The 25078-nt window shown below is 39.2% G+C and overlaps 1 protein-coding gene across 4 annotated transcripts in view; it reads right to left on the bottom strand.

The window, feature by feature from the left end:
- STS (steroid sulfatase) overlaps window positions 1-25078 on the bottom strand; it is a 137073-nt gene that overhangs the window by 79612 nt on the left and 32383 nt on the right. For 3 of the 4 annotated variants that reach the window (XM_072137852.1, XM_072137850.1, XM_072137851.1), the window contains 2 exons: window positions 24516-24638; window positions 11908-12331 (listed from right to left, as the gene is read on the bottom strand). In XM_072137852.1, coding sequence (XP_071993953.1) covers window positions 11908-12331; window positions 24516-24638 — 547 coding nt within the window. The remainder of the gene's footprint in view (window positions 1-11907; window positions 12332-24515; window positions 24639-25078) is intronic. The other variant, XM_072137853.1, reaches the window with a different exon arrangement.

The raw sequence follows: 25078 nt of genomic DNA on the forward strand, positions 1-25078 counted from the left end.
CTACTGTATGCGTAAGTAAGCTCTTTGTATTCTCCTATGGCTATTTTCTAGCCAAGTATCAAAGCACACTACTATGCCAGATGAGATGACACTGAGTTAGTGCCTAATTGAAATCCAACCCCTACTAAATTTTCCCACTTCGGTCTTTGCTATGGATATGTGCGTCACTAAGCGCAGAACACAGCGGTCGCAAGTCTCACTACAAATTGCTCAGAATTGGCTAGTACATGCACTGCAGAAAGTACAGCCACCAGCAGATCAACCAGAAATCAAATATATAGAACGCTACTGTATGCGTAAGTAAGCTCTTTGTATTCTCCTATGGCTATTTTCTAGCCAAGTATCAAAGCACACTACTATGCCAGATGAGATGACACTGAGTTAGTGCCTAATTGAAATCCAACCCCTACTAAATTTTCCCACTTCGGTCTTTGCTATGGATATGTGCGTCACTAAGCGCAGAACACAGCGGTCGCAAGTCTCACTACAAATTGCTCAGAATTGGCTAGTACATGCACTGCAGAAAGTACAGCCACCAGCAGATCAACCAGAAATCAAATATATAGAACGCTACTGTATGCGTAAGTAAGCTCTTTGTATTCTCCTATGGCTATTTTCTAGCCAAGTATCAAAGCACACTACTATGCCAGATGAGATGACACTGAGTTAGTGCCTAATTGAAATCCAACCCCAATAAATTTTCCCACTTCGGTCTTTGCTATGGATATGTGCGTCACTAAGCGCAGAACACAGCGGTCGCAAGTCTCACTACAAATTGCTCAGAATTGGCTAGTACATGCACTGCAGAAAGTACAGCCACCAGCAGATCAACCAGAAATCAAATATATAGAACGCTACTGTATGCGTAAGTAAGCTCTTTGTATTCTCCTATGGCTATTTTCTAGCCAAGTATCAAAGCACACTACTATGCCAGATGAGATGACACTCAGTTAGTGCCTAATTGAAATCCAACCCCTACTAAATTTTCCCACTTCGGTCTTTGCTATGGATATGTGTGCCACTAAGAGCTAAACACAACGGTAGCAAGTCCCCCTGCTAATTCCTCACAAAATGGTACTAGATGCAAATTAAAATAAAAAAAGTAGAACGTTATTGTAGCCCTAAGAAGGGCTGTTGGGTTCTTTGAGAATCACTCCTGCCTAACAGTAAGCTAATAGAACACCCTAACGCTTTCCCTGACCAGCAGCAGCTCTCTCCCTAGCGGCATCCAGACACAGAATGATCCGAGCAGCGCGGGCAGCGGCTAGTCTATCCCAGGGTCACCTGATCTGGCCAGCCAACCACTGCTATCGACGTGTAAGGGTACCACGTCATGCTGGGTGGAGTGCAGAGTCTCCTGGCTTGTGATTGGCTCTGTTTCTGGCCGCCAAAAAGCAAAACGGCGGGAGCTGCCATTTTCTCGAGCGGGCGAAGTATTCGTCCGAGCAACGAGCAGTTTCGAGTACCCTAATGCTCGACCGAGCATCAAGCTCGGACGAGCATGTTCGCTCATCTCTAATTAAAACCCATCATCTATTAAGTACAGAAGGAACCTAAATCACTTTAACAGTCCATCATTATGCAATTCAACTAAGGAATATACATTTACTCAGGGGTCATAGTCAATAAGAACATTTTTCTACAGATTGGGGATTGGAAGTAGTTGAACAGGAAACTAAGGATAAGCTACAATATCAATACAGCCCATTTACAACCTAGAGAGCTCCTTCAAGCTGACAACTTTATCTTATAGGTCTAAAATACTATACTTCAGTTAAAGTCTATTGTTAAACTAAAAATGTTTTGTTTAGGATCATTATCTTGCTGAAATGTCCACCCATTAGCATTTTGCTCATTGATGGCTGCAGATTATATGAAATATGTCTTAGTATAAGTGTATATTCATCCTTCATTCAATTATACAGCCTCACTAACATTCTAAGCTCTAAACTCCACTGGTGGTGTTTTGGGATGATATGCAGTAAACTGTGGCCTCCAAAGATGGTGTATTATAGCAACCCAAAAGTTCAATTGTGGTATCATGTGACCAGATTTTGTAATAACTTTTTTTTGTAATAAATTTTTGTTTGATTTTAAAAACTTAGAAAATATAAAGTAAATACATACCACAGTGTATTTCATGAAGCAAGTGAAACACAATAAATGTGGGTTCATTGCATATGCAATAGTGAACATATAAATTAAAATGCAAACTTTAACTAAAAGGTGCCTGTCAGCTGTTATACTGAGCAATTGGCATTATATGTGATGCTTGGAGACATAATTAATCCAGTCCGCCCAGTTCTTTGTAAAGATATGCTTGTTCCCTTTGTTATTTGCTAGTAGGGATTCCATATTGTAGTTGTTTTGGACAACAGACAATATCTGATGAATAGTAGAAGGTAGTGTGGCTGAGTTCCAATTTGAGGCTATAAGGTTTCTCGTGGAGTTAAGAATATGGCACAGTATGGTGAGATGAAGAATAGCAAGGGAACTGAATATGGAATTTGATGAAAATTCATGGAGACATGCCCTAACTGCCACTTCCCAAACTTCAAGTTGCACAAATCACCTAGAAAGATCAAGAAAACTAATGTATAGATGGTACCTTATAGATTGGCTCTTATGTACCCACATAGAACAAATCTTTGTTGGAGATGCAACAAAAATATAGGTTCCCTATGACATGTATGGTGGACCTGTAGTCAGGTACAAACACACTGGAGATCAATCCACACAAAACTTACAGAAATTATACCGCACTATATACCTTAGGACTTGGAAGTAGCTCATCTGACCAAATTTTATTCACCCAATATTTCCTAGGTTTGTCTTAAAGTTGTTGAGCAAACTTTAAATGTCATTGAACCCACTTTTTGTTCAGCTCTTGAATCTTGTGTGTTGAGCATGCATACCGGCCATGGAGGTTGGGTGCATTACTAGCAGATTTCATGTCTTTCTGTATCTCTCAACAGGTGGTCATTGGCTCTTGGACAACCTGGTCTTCTGTTATGGCAGGAATATATCACTATTTTCAACTTGTCGAGTGCTTTTCTGTTGTCCATGGCTGATGTCTTTTCTTATATCCAATTTATTGTATACCTGACTATCCTGTGAAATTTGAGACTTTTTGTCTAAACCTCCCATTAATGAGAAATTCCAGTTTTTAATGAGACATTTGAAGTTAAAAAAAACCTAGTGATTTCAATAGCAAATTATTCATACCATTGTTTACTGGCATCTTCAGTAGTTTAAAATTCTTCTTCACCCAATGTATTAAGACTTCACACAGGTTTTATCCATCATGAGATCTATCATATGTATGTCAAACCTTGGAAATTAGACAACTCAGGCCATCAGTGGACCTAGAAGATATTGACTGGTGTCATGACTTTTCATGGCGTTTTGCACCTCTCTTTCCTCATGTTTTCAATACTTCTTACCTTTGTCATTTCTCATTGCACATAACTTAATGAATGGATATCTATAGCTTGATTTCTTAGCAAGTGTGCATCAGTTGTTTTTGACATCTATAGAGAATTCAATGTCAATAGCTTTTTTAGAAAAGTATTTACATAAAAAATTTGGTTGCTTTTTTATTACTTGGTTACTTCTTTGTTACTTACTGTATAATATTTAAAGGGGTATTCTCGTCTGGGCACTCACATTCAGTTTGATAAATCTGCCATATATAAGCATTTCTTAAATTAGATGCTATTAAAAAAAATGTTCCTGTGTGAAGATAATTTCTCATAAATGTAGTAATTTTGTCCCTTAGAAACGAGATTGCTTCCTTGGATACGGCCACCTCTGCCTGAGAGATTGCACAAATAAACAAAAAGGTTTTGTATATGAAGTGTCCTGGAGTTACTACATGCCCCGCAGCCGTCCTGTGGTAATGATTGCTTGATCCAGGTGGTCCGGCAGGACTCTATAGCGCGAGTCTGGCCACCGCTGCCAGAGTGTGAGGTGGTCGTATCCAAGGAAGCTATCTTGTTTCTAAGGGACAGAATGACTACATTTATGAGAAATTATCTTCCCACAGGAACATTTTTTTTTAATAACATCCAATTGAAGAAATGTTTACATATGGAAGATTAGTGAAACTGAATGTGAATGCCCAGACGAGAATACCCCTTTAAATTAAAAAAAAAAAGAATCTAGGAAATAATAATCAATGCAGCATTGCTTTTCATTAAATGAAAAAAAAAATGTTTTTTTTGTTCATAAAATATCAGTAAAACATTAAATATTCACATAAAATAGGCTGGAAATCCATGGAATTATACTACTGAAATCTCCTATTCAGTTGTCTGATGTGTGACCTTTTATGGTGCGTTAGCCTCTTGATTGATAGTCATAAATAACATTGCTTACACATGCCTGCACATGCTGGAGGCTGTTGTGTACAATATATGGAAATCTGTTTCAATGTTTCTCCCTATGTTCAAATAATCACTGTGAATTGGTTAGGCAATGGTGAAGAATTGCTTATTTACATCTATATCTGGAAATACAAGAGAACCATCTTGAATACATGAATAGGTCACAATCATAATACTGACTATTGAACCTGCCAAAATCATCTAAAGAATACTATAATAATTATATAAAATAATTTTATTTAAAAAGGCTATGCATTTCTTACAGCATCATGCTGGCAGTTACCGTGGCTTACAAGTAACAGTGCTGTAGAAAATAGGCATAAATATAAGAGTCCCTAAATTACTACAAAAGGAATCAAGCTGGATCTTTGAGCCCCAATCTATGGCCCCGGAGGGGTTGAATGAGGAGCTATTATTTACGGTCCTCTATAGGTAAGTACTATCTTATTCTTAATTTTCTTTTTCACCTTTACCCCTGTTTCACAGCATAAGACCGTAAGACCTTATCACCATGATCAATGGCCCTGGTTACCATGATATATACCCAGTTCAGTTAAACTATTGACAACTATCATTCTCAGGCAGTCCCTGTTCACCTGCAGCTGGTGCTGTACCACAAATGCAATTATAGTGGAGAAGTAAAATTTAAAAATTAATGAATTGATAAAGTTCTATTCTGACCTTTGAAGGACAAAAAGTAAAAATAAAAACAACATTTAAAAAATGTACCACAAAAATGTGTTCACTCCCTCCAGTAACTAACATCACCCTATACGACACGCAGTTAGTCTAAACCAGACGTGCTATATATCAAAATGTATAGAATAAAGTGCCAGACACTAATATTATGTCTGTTTCAGGATAACACTTTGCTTCAGTCAGAAAAAATGGCTAAAATATAAATGAAAAAACAACAACCTTTTTCTATTTGACAGCTTTTAACCCTGAGAGTATCGCTCAGTGCTGTACTAGCACGGTGCAAAAACACTCAGGCTCTTCAGTGTCACCACGTCACATGACGTGGTGACATCCTGATGGTACGCGGGTGATGGAGACAGAAGAACCTCCTGCTGTCACCTGACCAATCGCATCAGTCGTCGCAGTGCTGATTGCTGCGATTGGCCTGTCAATCCTGACTGACCAATTGCAGCGTCTATCAGCTCCTCCTCTTCCTCCAGCCACCAATTTGGTTTGGTATCGCTGGAGAGAGGAGCAGAGCATTACGGTTTGCACTAAAACACTATTTTCCTATCTGATCCCTATTGATCCCTATCTGTTCCCTCTTGAGTCCTGTGTGTTCCCTGTGTGATCACCTTGCATGGTCACACTTGTCTTTCGTTTCCATCTCCTGTCTGACGCTTCTGAACCCAAATGCACTTTTCAGTGCGCTGTGTTAGCATTGTCCTGCACTGCATATACCGTGTTAATAGCGCTGCACAGTATCTTTAACGGTAGTAAGGTAGTCTTAGAGCAAGCTAGGTGCATTTGTAGTACCTTTTTGCAAGGTGCACATAGGTTTTTTTTGGTGCCTTGTATAATTTTTTTTCTGTGCGGATTGTCCGTGTAGTGTGATGCGCATTATCAATTTTTTTTTTGTGTGTGCCATCTGTGTGGCTTGTCCGTGTGGTTTGGTGCACATTATTTAATTTTTTTTGGTGTGACGGCTAGACGGTTTATCCATGTACATGCACATGATCAAATTTTTCTGGTGTACGTTCTCTGTTTTTTTCTTGTGCACATTCTTATTTTTTTGTGTGCAATGTCTCAGAAGACGTACACCCTGTTGGAGGCATACAACATGCTTGCCTCTGACACCGAGTCAGCTAATGGGGATGATGTCCCCTTTTACCTATCACCATACTCCTGTTCAACTTCCAGTGACCTGGAAGGACCCCTAAGAAGGTGCCGTAGGGTTCCTGTGCTTGGGAATTCTGCGATTGAAGTGCCTGGGACTTCTGCTATTGAAATGCCTGAGATTTCCGCTATTGAAGTGTCTGGGGCTTCCACTGACCCAACATGGGTAGCCCCAGATAATTATACCCCCCATGCCCCCGACTTTTTAGGCCAACCTGGAATCAAATTTGACACGGAAGGGCTCAGAGCTCTGGACTTTTTAAAGTTTTTTTTTATAAGAAGCTGTTGAATTTATATAACTAAATAGGAAGAAACGTGGCACTCTGGGGAGACATGTTCGATGCACTTCTTTATTGTACCAGAGGTAACAGGACAGAGTGAGAAGCTGCCACACCAAGGCAATGGGCCGTTTTGCTCATTCAAACGCGCTTTCTCAAGCCTTTTCAAAATGGGGGGTTTGTAATGTACTGGTACGGGCACTCCCAACACCAATCTAGTGAAAAAGGAGTTCCAAAACCTAAATGTTGCTCCTTTCCTCATGAGCAGATTATTGACACCTATGGGATATTTCCCTAACAGGAGTAACCCGCAGAAGTTGATACTAAAACTTGAAACCTTCTCCAATCCGTAAAAAATTGGAAACTTAAGACAAATTATGGAAATAAAAAGAAGACCAATGGCAAATGGCTTTTTGTTTAAGAAGTAGAACATTTTAAACTTTGAAAATTGTCATTTTTTTCAAATGTTTCCTAAATTATTGAAATTTTACCCCCCAAAAAAGAAACTGATCACCAAAATGACACAACTAACATAAACCACAAAAAAAAAATCTCAAAATCACAGGGATATCTTAAAGTGTTGAAAATTTATTACCACAGGAAGAGAAACTGGTCAAATTTCTAAAACAAAGACTGAGCCTTAACGTACAAACAGGCTGTGTCCTGAAGAGGTTAAAGTAAACCTACCATTTGATTTAATGCATTATGTACTTAACATACCTTGAGAATGCGGTAGCTACACTGATGCAGGATCATATTTTTGTTAATCCCTGTTTGCTTCATAATGCATGAAATAAAATGGTAGATAACCTTTAAGCCTAAAATTTTGATTAAAAGTAAAAAATCTACCTCCAAATTAATTAAATAAGAATGACCTATTTGTCCTGAAAAAAATGCCCAAAATACCTCTGATACCATCACACAGAGTTCCAACTCAATATCCCACTGAGAACTTGGAACAGTAGTTCCAGAGTATCTCATACAGTTTCCCTTCAGGACATCTGACACAAAGACTGCCTGGTACAGATATGACCTGTGGGCCTGGAGCAGATATATTCTTCCCTTTTCTGACTTGTAAAATTGATTTCTGCAAGAATAGTCAAGGGAATAGATCTACTGGATGTGAGGAAGACTTGCACTTGACATTATACAATGTTGGGTCTTCCTTGAGAGAGGAAGAGCAAATTGACCTCCCTGTCATAAGAAGAGATGCGATTCCCTTTCGTGAGCAGTGAAATGAAGAGAAATGAACTACTACACTCTACACATACAAAAGCCATGGCTGTAGCAATGAAATAAAGGGGTTAGCACTGCATTTGATTAGTGCTATTATGAGATGTTGCCTTCTTCGGGATCACCACTCCAAGATATTTAGGATGGACCGATGTCTTATTACACAATTTCTACCATGCTACTATGATACTGTTGGAGATTAAAATGTTTGATGTCCAAACCTATGCCAATTACACACAAGGTTACCATAATTATTGATGTTCATTTTGCAGCAGAAGAAGCTGTAAAAGCAACTTATTTTACTTTTAGTGAGAACAAGTTCTACTGTACAAAGAGATATTGAGGTCTGCATTAATAAGAATGAAAATGTGATTTTTATACGCTTTATTTCAAAACATTTCATTAATTCAATTCTGTTCTGCATTAAAAATTATGATTAGTAAGTCTGCCATAGCCAATGAGCTTTAATAGCCTCTCGTAACGGAAAAATAAAGCCCTTTGACTTTGAAGAAAGCACCGTTTTCAAATGAACAAGTGCATGCTACATGCTTTGCTAATTCTAAAGGTTAAGCATGGCATTTCCTGACCTTTATGAAATCTGAAGTGTCTGCAAATTAGGCAATTTATTGTGAAGACTTAAGCTATAAATGTATTAAAATTTAAAGCACATTAATTACTATCCATTCACATTTTATATTATTGTAAAACTCCTAGTGAGTAAATTAATGGAAGTAACATGGTTGGGTAATTACAGGCAGAACAACCCCTAACTAACCTGTCAATCAAGTTACTTTCCAATATTCTACTGCTGTAAGCTACCTGCAGTGCATGATATTTCTACTTTATTTGTAAATATGTATAAAAGAGTCTGGACAGCAAAAGAAATGTATATTGATTTTCCTTTTCTCTGTGCAACAGCAAAAAAAGGAGAACACTTAATCTATTTACAATTAACGGGCAGGCGAAATTGCTCATTTAATTCTAGTGGTCATTGAGCTGTGTGAATCTTCATCAGAGTCTTACAGATTGATGTCTCTGTACATTGCTCTGCTTATTTGTTTGATAACTTAAATGATAATGAAAAACTAAACTGTTTGCTCTCGAAAGCAAATTGAATTGATAAGCCTACGAGGTGACCTATTTAAAAAGATGGTGGAAATAAGGCTTGAAAACATCTTGCAGTGGAAAGCTTCATTTTGTAGTCCTCATTGGTGACATCTGCATGCAGATTACTAAAGGAACATGATTTCAACCCATACCTATAAATATTTGTAGAGTATGCTTAAAGGGGTTTTTCCACCAAATAAGTTAGGCCCTATCTAAACTTATTTTGACCTGCTGATCTAACCGCATTACATCACACACTTTTCAGTCGAATGCGGATTTCCTTTGGGGAAGACTTCTCATGCTCCTCGAAAATTTGTTAACTGTTTCTAGAGTCTAAAAATGTTCTATTTTTTCATTGAGCCACCAAATTTTAGAGTTTACTGATGTTTTAAAGGGAACTTGTCATCCCCTTAATCCCCCCCCCCTAAGCTCACCAACCTCTTGTGATCTATACATAACTACGAGCATGACAGTGAACACTAAAACATAAATTTTCTATTAGATATGCCTTAAAATGACAACAATACTAAAACTATTAATCTGAAATATAGATGCAGGACCAAGCACCTATACCAGATACCACATCCATAGATACCTGTGGCAGTAACAACAGGGATAAACATGTACATTTTGGGCTTGCCTATAGCAAGGCAAGCATATGGCATATAGCATACTATGTGATGTTTAACTCGCAAAAAGGCAGATTAGAATGTTCTTACCAATTCTGATGCATGATGCCAGTCAATGACACTAAATTGTGCCAGTCCGCCAGCTGGGCTTTCGTGATGCCTGCTACGTACGTGTGGGAGCACATGTAGTGCAGGAGATATACCTGCATACGGTAGGACAGGATGTGACAAATTGCCCAACACCTATTGCTGTCCCTATCACCCACGTCAATATGAGCTCCCGCCCTTACTAGGGCAGTACCAAAAGTTTGCCCTATTTATACATGTGCTCCCATTCACGTACGTACCAGGAATCAAGACAGCTTAGACTGGCACTATTTATTGTCATTGACTGGCATTGTGCATCAGAAATGGTAAGAACATTGTAATCTGCCTTTCTGCGAGTTGAACATCACATAGTATGCTATAGGCAAGACCATAAGGTACATGTATATCCCCATTGTTACTGCCACAGATATCTATGGATGTGGCATCTGGTATAGATGCTTGGGCCTGCATCTAAATTTCAGATTGATAGTTTTAGTATTATTGTTGTCATTTTAAGGCATATCTAATAAAAATTTATGTTTTAATGTTCACTGACATGCTGGTAGTTTCTGTATGTATTTTCAGTGAACCAGAAGAGAGACATCTTGATTGGGCAAAATTATTGTGCTTGCATTTTTTTCTCTTGTGATGTGTAATGCATGTCCCCCACAGGTCCTTGTTGCATGTTTTTATGTTCCAGCACTTTAGAAAAATCATCTTTTATTCTTATGTAAAATGCAGTCAAGGAGGTAGGGGAGGTAGGGCTGCTCCTCCAGGCAGTGTCACCTCCTGACCACGGTATGCACTTCCCACTCCTTGCATCCTGAGTACCAGCCCTGCCTCCAAATGTCCATCCGTCATGGACTTAGGGACTTAGGGATAAGGGAATGACAGCTTCCTTTTAACATTATAACCACCCAAGATTGATAGATCATCCTTAATCAAGTGGTGATCACAATATCATGATATTTTTACAGTGTTACTAAATATTGCATCTGGAAAGCTGCTATATTATACAGACTTATAAATGGAGATTGGGTCCTAACTTTTCTTAAAGTTGTCTTATGCTGTGATTCCTGTAGAGTCTCAGTTCTAAGAGATTCTGTCTGCCTGGCCCTTCCCATTTTTTTAACTTTGCATTAGTTTGGAAAACAGGATCTTCTAGATTTTCCATTATTTCCTGTTCCTAGTGCATAGGTATAATGATTTGCAATACTATGCACTCTGTTAAGGGAATGAAAAAACACTTCAGTTATAAAAATGTGTATAATGTAATATATGTTTTATTCACAGCAACTCTTTAGAAAAGCTGTGGTTTTCTTTATGGCTAGTATATCAATGTTTAAAAGCCTCAAGGAGGGCAATTTTACACTCTGTAAATGAAACCTTACATGATATATTCCAACTATATTCCAAGTGCTTAACACTGCAGTCCTTGCATTTCGGAGATGGTAAAGGCTTCATGAGGTTAAATGTTAAAAGATTTAAAATTGCAGATTAAAGAATATTTTGCAGGATCAGATTACACATACGGTTTGTTGTTTGTAATCTTTTACCATGGAAACACAGAGTCCTCCATAGAAAATGAATTTGTAAAGTGTAGCAATATGTTAAACCAGTCCTGTATTCAAAGTAAAATAGCTTCTTTTTGTTACAGATTTTTTGAATAATTAAACAATGGCTAACAAAGATAGCAGTGCCAATAGTATATGGGTTAATGGAACACTTAGTAACATACAACCTTTTACTTCCTATGCTAGACAAATCTAAGAAATGTTATTGAAATTTCGTAGACCCTCACTAAATCCAATGGCATCTTGAACTTTCTCGTTACAGAAAATAATTCATATTTTTTTGTAATGAAAAATTCTGAAATTTTTCAATATAATTTATGTAGCAATTCCTCGCTGTTTTCTAGATCTCTGCTTGCTGCCATTGTATAGGAAGCTTCTATGTATACTTCCTGTAAATAAACACCAGTCCATGGTCATGTGATGCCACACAGGTGTAAGGCTCGGTAGCATCACTCAGCTTTGATTACACTGTGTGATATAACAAGGTGTGCACCTGTGTGAGATCACATGACCATAGACTGGTGTTTATCTACAGAAAATAGATGATGAAGCTTCCTCCTGCATGAAAGTAAGCAGACAACAAGCAGAGATCGGAAAATTGTTTAACTTTTTATTACACAAACAAAATCAATTATTTGCTGGAATGTAAATAAAGTGGACAACCCCTTTAATGTCATCTCTAAGAAACAGTTTTATCGGCATTGACTTTACAAAAACTGGAGACAATTCTTGAAAATACACCAAAAGCATAAATTTTTACCTGAGGATGAAATTGACAGCCTCGCTTGTCATCCTTCTAGTCAGATTCTCATATATGATCGGCTGCTGAATAACTTGATCATTTCTCATCAGAAAACAATTCAAATAGTGAAGATTCCAAAAAAAGAAAAGCACTGGTACAATGAAAAGAATGAAAACTAATAGAATATATCCAAAGACTTTTCCGGGTATTTTGACGAGCCCAATTTTGTTGAGGAAAATGAGTGTGAAAAGTGTTATACCAACAATCACAAATGTCTGCTTCAGAGTCTCAGCTGCTCCCGCTAGAAATACACTGCCATTTCCTGGGATGCAGTCTCGTAAATGTGTGACTGTAATTCCATAAAAATAGTCAAACCCATGATTAAGAGGATGGTGGTAAAAGTCATCTTTCCATTCTTTATTCAGCCCAAGATGCCATTTTCCTAGATGAACAAACAAAGAACTAGTTTAGGATGCTATTATAAGAATATGATATTGGAATCTACTTGTTTATTTTCCAGAGTTTCTGCTATAACAATGCTGTCACTTTCCATCCATTCTTTAGGCAATTACTGTATTGTCACATTTTATAAAGATGTTATCATAAACAATTATTCTAAAAGGGACATTTACAATATCATAACTGACAAGAACTTCCTCAATTGAGCTATGGATATCCAGCTAACCATCCTCTATGAAGTATAATGTGCATGTATTTATCAATCATACAATAGTTTCAGTTGGTTCTAAGGGATTTCTTTTGTAGTTTTGCATTAATTTACATATTAAATAAGTCATCATATTGATATTGAAATAAAATCATTTTCTTAAAACATGTATTGGAAAAAACTTTTGCATCATCCCTAAATATCCTATGGTGGTAAACATCACAAGATTGTCTATTTTAAAGGAAATTTACCATCAGGAAAATACTTTCTGAAGTAGTCCCCAAAGAAGATTTCCCCCTCCCTGCACCATCCCCAAACCATAGATAAATCTTTTATTTTGCCTTTATAAAATAAATCTTTATTTTGCCATTATTCAAATTAATTTTCGTGGCTACTGGGGGCATGAAGTAGCATGCATGAGCTCTGGAAGAAAAGGCTACTTGACGCCCCTTCATGACTTGGTAGATCCGTTTACCAGCTTGGAGTTTTGACTTCGTGTGCGTCTTTTGCAGCAGGTTCTGAGCATGCTCCCCAGCTGCAGGCATGTTGCTGGAAATGGAACAGGAGCTGTTGCCTTTGTGTAGAGATCCCCTTCTCCCAGAGAGGCACACAAAGTCAAAACACAGAGTGGGTAGGCAGATCTCCAAAGGCTACAGGGGACGTAAAGCATCCTTCGCGTATGGAGCTCACTTCACGAATACTGATGGTAGTTATTTTTTAAACATGGGCATCTAGGTATTGCTTCTATTAAGACCAATCTAAAAGAGGTGCGGCCGCACATTCGTAGGGCGCGTACTGCACAGGCTCCCATACTCACTCTAATATAGTGTGAAGAGTTAAGCCCAAGCACATCTTTAAAGTACATCTATCACCAGATTACTGGTGATAAAGTGTCCTAATTAGACTGCTTGTTTGGTTTAGGGGAGGATGGGAGTGTTTTTTAGATTTCTTTTTGCATCTTTATTAACAAAATATTAACTTTGTAAAAGTGCCGGAGGAGGTCAGATACCAACACAATAAGCCCTTTGAGAACAACCAGAATGGTGAACATATTGTTAAAAAAAAGTTTGAGAGCCCATCAAAATACAAGCACAGGAATTCAGCTATATTAAAATTAAGGTTTTAGATTTACCTATTTTGTTTTCTGACCATCTCTCACATGGTTTTTCCGGTAGCCATCTCTTAAAGGGGTAGCCTATCCACCATCTCTCATAGGGGTAGCCATCTCTCAAAGGGGTTGCCCAGATAGCCATCTCTCACAGGGGTAGCCCAGGTAGCCATCTCTCACAGGGGTAGCCCAGGTAGCCATCTCTCACAGGGGTAGCCATCTCTTACAGGGGTAGCCCAGGTAGCCATCTCTCACAGGGTTAGCCCAGGTAGCCATCTCTCACAGGGGTAGTCATCTCTCACAGGGGTAACCCAGGTAGCCATCTCTCAAAGGGGTAGCCCAGATAGCCATCTCTCAAAGGGGTAGCCCAGCCACCATTTCTCATAGGGGTAGCCATCACTCACAGGGGTAGCACAGGTAGCCATCTCTCACAGGAGTAGCCCAGGTAGCCATCTCTCACAGGAGTAGCCCAGGTAGCCATTTCTCACAGGGTTAGCCATCTCTTACAGGGGTAGCCAGATAGCCATCTCTCACAGGGATAGCCAAGGTAGCCATCTCTCACAGGGGTAGCCATCTCTCACAGGGGTAACCCAGGCAGCCATCTCTCAAAAGGGTGGCCCAAATAGCCATCTCTCACAGGGGCAGCTAGCTCTCACAGCGGTAGCCCAGGTAGCCATCTTTTACATTGGTAGCCTTCTCTCACAGGGGTAGGCCAGGTAGCCATCTCTCATAGGGGTAGCCTAGTAGCCATCTTTTACAGGAGTAGCCATCTGTCATGAGGGTTACACCATCAGTCATCTATCATGTTGGCTACCCCATCATACAGCATATCACAGTGCAGCCCACAGATAGCCCACTACTCACAATGCTGCTCAGTAGTTCCTCCGATGTTGTTGAGTTGTTACCTCCGATGATTCCGGGCAGTGTGGCGACTGTGAGATGGTGGAAAGAAGGCACGGTCACAGCAAGAGTGCAGTAAATTAAATAAACTGCAGATGTGACATTTATACAAAGGTAGTGCAGAACCGCCTATCTACATATCAAGCCAGTGCAAGCGCGCTCAATGCGCACTGCTCTGCTGGTGTGGTAGTTACTGAGACAATGACAATTCCCAAACGCAAGGTTCCAGGCCAGTCAACACAATTCCACAGGCCGAATTTGGCCCGTGGACCTTGTGTTTGATACCTGTGCACTAGACCTATCAAAATCTGGTGATAGATGCAGTTGCACTTTTTACGGCTCCAAGCTAAACTGGTAGTTTGGAGCTGGAAGAAGCACAACAGCAGTCGGTCCCACACATGTGAGATGTTGTTGTTGTCCTCCCTCCACCATGTAAATGCTTGTATGTGAGTATGTTTTAATTAATTTGAAGGAAGAAGCACCAAAAAATGGGTGAGTGCCATTCACTTTTTCTACTACTGCAAAATTAGCTGTTTTTTGTTTACTATTTCTTAGTGTTATCAAAGCACTATGTTCCGGATACTGCATGGCTTCTTTGTCACAATACATTGTATTATTTCTGTAGAGTATTATGGTGTATTGTTGTAACATATGTGCCCATTCAGGCTTCACTGCCATCCTCTGTTTGTGAAGTATGGTAGAAGATATTCTACTGTTTTAACTAGCTTTGATGGACAGATACCTCCTCTAATGACATTTACACTCTGTTGGTCTGGTTTGTCTGGATGGACCCAATCACTCTTTTGGCCCAAACTCTTATATCTTGTCTACCTACAGCCCAGTGCTTGCTATAAGTCATCTTTGGAGCTTGCTAGTGTGTGAATTTCTCTATTATTTAGTTTTCTACCCCTTGCTTATCTTCAGACCATCCATTTGCCTCCTTATTCTTTACAACATTGTCCTTTTGGTTTTGACCCCATTTGTACAACCATTTTTATATAACATGTAACGGTGTTGCCACAAAAAATGTATGTCTAACTTTCCTTTCTGCCACCATAACTTCACATGAAGTCACTCCAAACTCTAAGAAACTGTGCTATTTTAGATTGATTAAGATTAGAGATGAGCGAGCACTAAAATGCTCGGGTGCTCGTTATTCGAGACGAACTTTTCCCGATGCTCGAGTGCTCGTCTCGAATAACGAGCCCCATTGAAGTCAATGGGAGACTCGAGCATTTTTCAAAGGGACCATGGTTCGGGAATAAACTGTGTTATTTAATTGAAAAAGAATGTCTTCTGATAAGTTAGCAGATGTATGCAAACATCTGCAATCTATTCTTCACTGTTCCGCACGTATATTATCTCCCGACAAGTTAGCAGATGTGAAGAACAGTGAAGAATAGAATAAAAACAGTGAACACAGTGACCACAGGATCATTTAAGTGAAAAACACAGTGAAGAACACAGTGAAGAATAGATTACAGATGTTCGGCACATCTGCTTACTTGTCGGGAGAGGAGATACGCTGTCCCGGGATCCGCTCCTCTTCTTCCACTGAAGTCTCCCCGATGTCTCCCTGCAGCCCGATGTCTCTCTGGTGCCCGAGGTCTGCCTGCTGCATGATGTCTCCCTGCTGCCCGATGTCTCCCTGCTGCACGCGGTCTCCCTGCTGCACGCGGTCTCCCTGCTGCGCGCGATGTCTTCCTGCTGCGCGCGATGTCTTCCTGCTGCGCCCGATGTCTCCCTGCTGCGCCCGATGTGTCTCTGCTGCACCCGATGTGTCTCTGCTGCGCCCGATGTGTCTCTGCTGCGCCCGATGTGTCTCTGCTGCGCCAGATGTCTCCCTGGTGCGCGATGTCTCCCTGCTGCCGTTCCGCGTGTATCTTCCGACAAGTAAGCAGATGTGCAGAACATCTGTAATCTATTCTTCACTGTGTTCTTTACTGTCTTTTTCCCTTAAATGATCCTGTGTTCACTGTGTTCACTGTTTTTATTCTATTCTTCATTGTTCTTCACTGTGTTTGTTTAATTAAATGCTCGATCTCGAGCAGGGGAAATACTCGTCCGAGCAACGAGCCGTTTCGAGTACCTTAATACTCGAACGAGCATCAAGCTCGGACGAGTATACTCGCTCATCTCTAATTAAGATGAATTCCTTTTTAAGATGAACGGTGTAGTGCATCCTACAAACCAATGCAAACGTTCCAGGCCAAATGGATTTCACTGATTAATGCGGAACTTCCAATGTACAAACTCGCCTACACTGCTAGAGGTGCTCCGGACCGTTTTTCCTTGATCTGGGATGTGTGGGTGACCGCTCAGACTGCTTTAGGAGAGGAGGAGGGATAGCTCTGTGTGTGTGAGGTGTGAATGAGGGAGTGAGCGAGCGTTAACTTGCCTTGGGGAGGGGTTTTCCTCCTGTGAGGCATTATACGGGTTTGTTATTGCATTACTGACTGATGTATTTCTCTTTTAGTGATATCTTTGTGCTGCTAACCCTAACTTGGTGATTGTGCCTTATAATTCCCTGAGGCGGATGTTGTTGCCTTTTGTGTATTGTTGTAATTTTGGAAAATGAAAACTAAAATATTTAAAAAAAAATAAATAAAAAAACGTTCCAGGCTGGGAGTGAGAATGTGTATCATTACACCTTCTCTGTATTAACTACTTTTAGAAAAGTAGTTGGAGGGGCGTGGCATGGACATGCACTAGCCACTTCAAACACTGATATAGGTGGGGGGGGGGGGGTTATGACAGAGGGCCTGTTGTCCTGGGGTTATGTTATTTGTGCCTCCTGCCTGCGAATGACAAACTAACAGGGTAAATTGCTAAATTGGTGACCTTATTAGGATTTTATACTTAAAATTTGAGCCAAAACTTTTAAATCAAAAGATTTGAAGCATGGAGCAAGGGTCAAGATTTTATGATTCTGAAGGTTGCTAACATATAATGGATGGGAAGAGCTCTCCTTACAGAGACTTTGTCAATTAAGGCTGCCTTGCAGGATATGGAGACTTACAGCTATTGATGCTCCACTGGGTGGATTCTGGGAAATATTCAAATACGTTTTCCAGAAAGTCATTGGTATTCAAGGAAAAAATATTTGTTATGGACTCCACAAACGATATTCAGAAAAGATGCTGATAAAATCTTGCATGATTGTTATGCAGAAAAAAGAAAGTACATTAAAAATAAAACATGTTTTCCAAAAAGAACTAAAGCGCTGTTGTACTTTTAATGCACTTTCTTTTTTTCTGCATAACAATAAAGCAAGATTTTATTAGCATCTTTTCTGAATGTCGTTGCTGGAGTCCGTAAGGATTATTTTTTTCTGGGATACCTACTTACTGGCCCCACAACAGTTCTCTGTGTACTGACGGATAAGTTTCTATGCCATGAGTATAAGGGAGGTGGGCTGAACTTATTTCCTTTTTATTTCAAGCATGACTTTTAAAAACATGATATGATGCATGATTAAAGCCAACCAAGTTTATTGACATATAATGAACAAAGATGTTAAGAGTTTGAAGAAAATGTGTTTTAGAAATTTTTCAGTGCCTCAGAAAAATATTTAGTCATATTAAGGTATAATAAATGTTACTATATAGAACTAATTGGGAAAAAAAATATTAAATCAATTCTCTTATCCTGGGTCTAAACCATGTTACAGGCCATATCTTTGGAACATTTGGAGAGGATTTAAAAATTAAACATAGATCAGTTTACTAAAATAAAATCCTGATATGTGGCATATAGGCAGAATAGTGGGTCAAATCTTTGAAAATTGGACACAATACAACATTTTAGGATATATAACAATAGTATTGTGCCAAATATGTTTTACAAGAACAGTAGCACAAACAACATCTGAATACAACCCATTTTAGTTAACATCAAGAGATGAAATCTTATCAGGTTATATAATATCATACATATTCAATAGCAGCTTTCAAATCATGATGAATAGTATCATACATATGCAAGAGTGAATTTTTAAATGACTAAATATAAAATTGTTATTTTGTCAGCGCTCTACCTTGCAAATAAAATCAATGTGAATCAGAAGCAGTTTGGATTTAATTACATACTGTAAGAAGAAAACTGACAAATTATTGATGAGTGTAAAATGTGCTGTAAACATTGAACTTCTGCTTTCTAACAAACATTTAAAAAACTCTAAAGCAGTTCTACAGAAGTAAGAGTAGTAGACTCCATGTTTTGAATTTGCCATCTGTGTTCATACTTATCCTCAGAATTATGACATTTATCCCCACTGGCGCTTAAATGAAAAGCTCCTTACTTCTCCACTCTCGAGGCAATCCCTGCGGACGGTCCTTGCTAATTATTTCAAAGAAAATACGCCCTCAGCACCCTCTGTCCCAATTCTATGGGAGGCTCATAAAGCAGTCTTTAGGGGAGAGGCTATATTCCTGGCCACTAAGTTGAAGAGGGATAGAATACTACATTACTCCAGATATAAGCAAAACCTTAGACTGCCTGAAAGGGAGATGGCCGCACATCCAACCCCCTCCCTACTTAGACGAGTACAGATTCTTTGCTCCAAAATTAGGGAATTAGATCTCCTGGATTTAGAATGCATTATCAAATACTCGAAGCGCAAATATTATGAATTTGGTAACAAAGCTCACTCGTTATTAGCGCAACAGCTTAAACAGAAAACTTCCACCCAAAACCCATATGCTATTAAAGACAACCAGGGCACCTTACATTACCATCCCCCGAAAGTAGCTGAACTCTTCCATACTTATTATTCAGCCCTATACTCCCTTCCCTCTCCTATACCTACCTCCCCTGAGCAGAACACTAAAATAGACCACTATTTGTCTCAATGCCCTTTACCTCGACTCCCTACAGAGGCGTTGACTCACTTAAACCAAGAAGTAACAATTGAGGGGGTTGAGGAGACAGCGAAAGGTCTACCGGGGGTAAAGCCACAGGCCCTGATGGCTATGCTTATCTTTATTATAAAACCTTTCTCACTCTCCTAGGCCCCCACATGGTCACATTATTTAATAGATTCCTTCAAGGTGAACCGATTCCTCAGACAATGCTCTCTTCATATATTACAGTTATTCCCAAACCAGGCAAGGACCTCTCAGAATGTCCTAGCTATAGACCTATAAGCCTACTAAATGCTGCCCTAAAAATATTTACCAAACTTTTAGCTAATAGACTAAGCGAATGGCTTCCACAACTGATCCACAAGCACTAAGTGGGATTTGTTAGATATCGACAAGCAGGGGATAATACACGACGTACTATCGATCTAATAAGCTTAACACAAAAAACTAAGTCGGAGGCGTTGCTTCTGAGTCTTGATGTTGAAAAGGCTTTCGATCGCTTAAATTGGCAATTTATGTTTAAAACACTTGCTCGCTTTGGATTGCGTGGTCCCTTTGTGAAAGCCCTGAAGGGTCTATATGCCACCCCTATGGCACAAATCAGACTCTCTCATGCTCACTCTGCACCCTTAACTATAAATAATGGGACTCGTCAGGGATGCCCCCTATCTCCCCTACTTTATGTTTTGAGTATCGAACCCCTGGCAGCAAATATTCGAAATAACCCAGACATTAAAGGTATTAAGGTGAAGGACAAGCAATTTAAAGTCGCCTTATTTGCTGATGATGTACTCCTCACACTCGCTGATCCTCTTGTTACCCAACCGAATCTCCATACCACTATTGAGGACTACAGCATAGTATCAGGATATAAAATTAACCACACTAGAACGGACGACCTACCGCTATATCTACCCCCTTCTACACTTAATTCTTTACAAAGTAATTTTCGATACTCCCGGCACCTAACCTCCCTCAAATACCTAGGGATTAAGCTTACCCCTACTATCTCTTCCCTATATAAGGAAAATTTCCTACGAATGTAGAATTGCCTCACATGTGCAAATAAAATGTTGCATGGGTACGCAGGAGGGCTTAGAAGGGAAATAAGGACGTTGGCATTTTAGAAGCCAAATTTTACAGACATCCTTTACATGTGTCAGAATGCATTTGGAGTGCCCTAGTGGTATAAAACAGAGGGGAACCCCAACAAATGACACCATTTTGGGAACATCCCTTGGAGAATTTAGCGAGATGTAATATGTGTATTTGCCTATAAAGGTGTTTGATTTAATTAGGCCCTAAAAGGAAAAAGGTGAAAATTTTCCTATAAAGGTCACTTTTACCCCTAATTTTTTATAGTCACAAGGGATAAAAAATGTAATAACTCCCAAAAATGTGTAAAACCATTTCCTCCGAGTGTAGAAATACCCCACATGTGCATATAAAATGTTGTATGGGTGCACAATAGAAGGAAAGAAAGATGTTAGCCTTCTGAGAAGCCAAGTTTGACAGAAATCCTTTACATGTCTTTGGAGAGCCCTAGTGGTATTAAACAAAGGAAAACCTAAAAAAGTGACCCTAATTGTTGAATGTACACCACTTGGAGAATTTAACAAGTTGTAATATGTGGTGTAGTGCAATACACGTGGTGAAATGAGCATTTTGAACGAAGGAAGTTATTTCTGGAAAGTTTGGTGTCTAATATGTGACACCCAATTTTTTCCATTGTGAAATGTCAGCTCTTGGATTAGGAAGCCATGTTTCCTGACGTGAGCAAGACCCTACATGTGATCCTAAATGCTAGCCAAAAAATACAACAGGGCTCCATAATGATAAAGCATTTGGAATATAAATAAATAATAATAAATCAATACATAAATAAATAAATAAATAAATAAATAAAGAACTTGGAGAATTACAAAGGATCTGCTAATAAATCCTGAGATTTGGAGGGGAAACAGAAAACCTAAATAAAAAACATAAAACCAACAAGTGACCCTAGTTTGTAAACTACATCTTGCAATAAAATATTTGAGGGGTGTAGTGATCAATTTGACCTAACAATTGTTAGAATAATTCCTTTTACCAAAATTAATTCACAACAAAGATTGGACATAAATTGAGAATATGTTGCATATAAGGAGGTGGATTATACCAGGGGACCAACTGAAATTCTGCAGTTCTTGCAGGTCTCGTAGTAGTATATAGTGTTCATCCTAACTCCTCTTTTGGAACAGACTCTTTTCTGAGTCCTTCCTTCAGAAGCAGCACAATTGACTGGGAAAATACTCTTCTGAAACACAGGGGGCATCTAGTCCAGGGGTACTGTGGCCCTGTCCTTCTTGTCAAAATATTAGTTTCATAATCACGGCCTCATGAAAATGGTGAAATGATACGCACATTGACCTGTGCATGACCTGCACATTGGAACAGCAAGTAAGAGTTCTACATCATCATCTGTACAATGTACACGACAGTGTTTTTGTACCATATCTTTGTTTTCCATAGGGTGCTGTATGGTCTCAGCACCTGATCTGACAGATAAAACCCACCAATGACATATAAAACCCACCCATGTATATACTTATTGTAAGCCAGAATGTAGCGGTGGTGGTACCTCATACAGGGGTGAGGGTCACCTCATACATTAATTGCGGTGGTGGTACCTCATACATGAATTGTGGTCACAACAAGGACATCAATTTTGTCCTTATATTTGAGCAACACCATTTCAGATTGCTGAGTGCTTTGATGTACCCTCTTTCTAAGTGGCTGCCTAACAAGGGTTCCTATGGTTTTAGGGTACAGTGCCGCATGCTAAAGAACTTTTGCTGGGATAAAAGTTATCCACATACAAGCGGTAACCTTTATCCAGCAGTGGGTGCACACATCGATCAATTGGAGCTCTCTGGAAGATGGCATCATGCCACCAGACATTGCCCTTTCCACTGATCATTAGTGCTGTCCTAGATAGCAGCAATTATCGCAGCGTGTTGCTCTTATTCACCCCAGCGATGCCCATTGTGGCAAATATTTCTGCTATTGGCTGGTCCAGATCGACCAGCCAATAGCGGCGAACATTGACAAAGGGGAGCAGCAAAACCCTGTGTCTACGGTATTACTGACATCATAAGTAAAATCGCTGCTATTGGTTGGTCTGCATTGATGAGTCAATAGCAACAATCATGAACTGGGGGAGGGGGGGCCATGTCCTGGGGGCACTGTGTCTAAACCGTGTCAGCAAGTCACTTCCCGCCACACTGTTCTTTTACAGCCATGTCTGGAAGGGGTTTATAGGCTACACAATCTTTATTTATTTTTTTGGAAATTTGGAAAAAAAAATGGCTTATTTTTGGAGAGACAAGATGCACTGTAAAAAGGCCGTAATTTTAGTGGGTCTTTAGCTTAGTGATGACATTTTATTAACTCTTTACATGTGGGGGGGGGGGCGTTCACCATAGCATAAAATAATAAATTATCTTTATTCTATGGATCACTGTAATTACAGCGATACCTCATTTACCGTATATATAGTTTTATTTATATTTGTCCTATTTTATTGAAGAAAGAAACATTACATTTGTTTTAATATCGCCATGTTTACAGCAGCACAACTTGTATTTTTTGGTAGACGGAGAGCTGGTTGTGGGCTTCCTCTGTGTGTGAGAAGTTGTTCTTTTCAGTGGTACTATTTTGGTGCTTGTACTTTTTACGGATCACTTATTAGAATGTTTTTTGTAAAGCAATTTGATTAAAAAATGTACATTTTTGCCAGGTTTATTTTTATACCGCGTTCACCGAGCAGGTCAAATTATGATTTATTGTACAGATTGGTACGGATGTGGTGATACCAAATGCATGTTTTTTTGTGATTTGGTGTTTTTTCTAGTTGTGTATAGGGAATTGTTGTCTTTGGGGGACTTTCACTTTCTTTTATTATTTAATTTTATTTTGAAAAAAACTTGTTTTTTTATTTTTAGTGACATGTTGGCTTGAACAAGTGATCTTCTGGTTCCCGAAACAGATTGCGTAGCCCCGGGGCAATGGCAGACCCCGGGCTGCCAGAGGAGGATCGGACTGCCTGGTAAGTGCCAAGTGGGCGTCCAATCCATGTCAAAGCCCCTCACACGCCGCATCATTTTTGACCTTAGCGTGTAAGGGGTTACAGATGGTCGCGGGTGTTAAGGACTGGTGTCAGCTGCGATATGCAACTGACAGCCGTTCTGTATGGTGCCGCCTACAAACGTTGAGTCACTTCTTGCTGCACGTAGGGAAGGGGTTAAAGAAATGTGTTTTTAGCTAGTGACAGATTTAAAGTAATGAAAGTATTTAAGTTGATACTACTGTTCATTTCAACAGTGAAAATAAGTACAAACAGGTGGCGGTAAAGGTAGAGATTGTTGGTTGTAGTCGTTGGACCTATTGACAAAGTAGGAATAGTAGGAACTGGTAGTGTATAAAGAGTTGCAAGTTTTCTGTGTAAAAATCCACAAAAAATCATCAGAGGTCATGGTTTTGGAGTTAACTATGACATATCACAGACCGCTGAAGCTGATATACTCTCTTGCCATTTTATTTGATCAGGAGGCCCCAACACTCCATAGTGACTTCCTTTTTACTGCCATAAGTAACAGAAGCAGCAGCTCCTCCCAATTCCAAAATAATTTTCTATACATGATGAAAAATTTTCAGCTTCTGAACTAACCAGACGCACATCAGAAATAGATATGTACACTGACAACAACTTAGTACCTCAATTGTGCATTCTTAATGGCACGAACTCCTATTTGTGATTCAATGGACTTCACCAGATTGACCCAGTGGCAGAGTTTGCAAAGTCAAAATTATTCAAGCAAAAAAAAAAAATTCTGTCCGAATTTGCCCTGAAACAAATCTTGAATCACTATAGAATATAATGTGCTATATAAATAAAGATTTATCATTATTTTCTTAAAAGTTTGGCTCATCTATAAATTGTGACATATATCTGTCCATGGGCAGCCAAGAGAGAAGCTAAGAAGAGATTGTAATTCTTCACATACATCATCTGTAAAATATATTATGATATTATGATCTACATCTTTACCTATAATTCCGGTGGAATAACCTTCTTTTTGTAATATTTCTGCAAAAGTAATTTCATTCTTTGGAAGTCCACCAGAAGATGCTGAAAAAATGAAAGTCCCAATTCTTGACTCAGCAGCTACACCTAAATGATGATATAAAAACAGAATAAAGAAATTAGGAATATGGATATAAAACCTATGATAATGTGTTCTTGTCTCTTTTTCTAATGTATGTACAATGTGGTCTCGGCATTGCTTGGCTGGGTGGACTGATGCTTCCCTACAGAAATCAGTGAACAGAAAAAAGCCAGATAATGGACAGTGTGCAAGCACTTTACTTATTATTTGAGGTTCCAACACAGCTCACGTGCAACAATAAAGGATATTCCGAATTTCCTCCAAGTCCCCAGTGTATAAGCCTTTATTATTAAAGCCTTTTATCGAATTTCTTGGCTCAAGTTCCCTACAGCATAATTGGAGGCAATAAGGCGATACATTTCACCAGAGTACAAGATGTACAAACTAAAGATGATCCTCTACAATCAATCATGTTTGACAGAAAGAGTGTGAACATCAATTGGAG

Source organism: Engystomops pustulosus, chromosome 2, assembly GCF_040894005.1.
Source record: "Engystomops pustulosus chromosome 2, aEngPut4.maternal, whole genome shotgun sequence".
Lineage (NCBI taxonomy): Eukaryota > Metazoa > Chordata > Amphibia > Anura > Leptodactylidae > Engystomops > Engystomops pustulosus.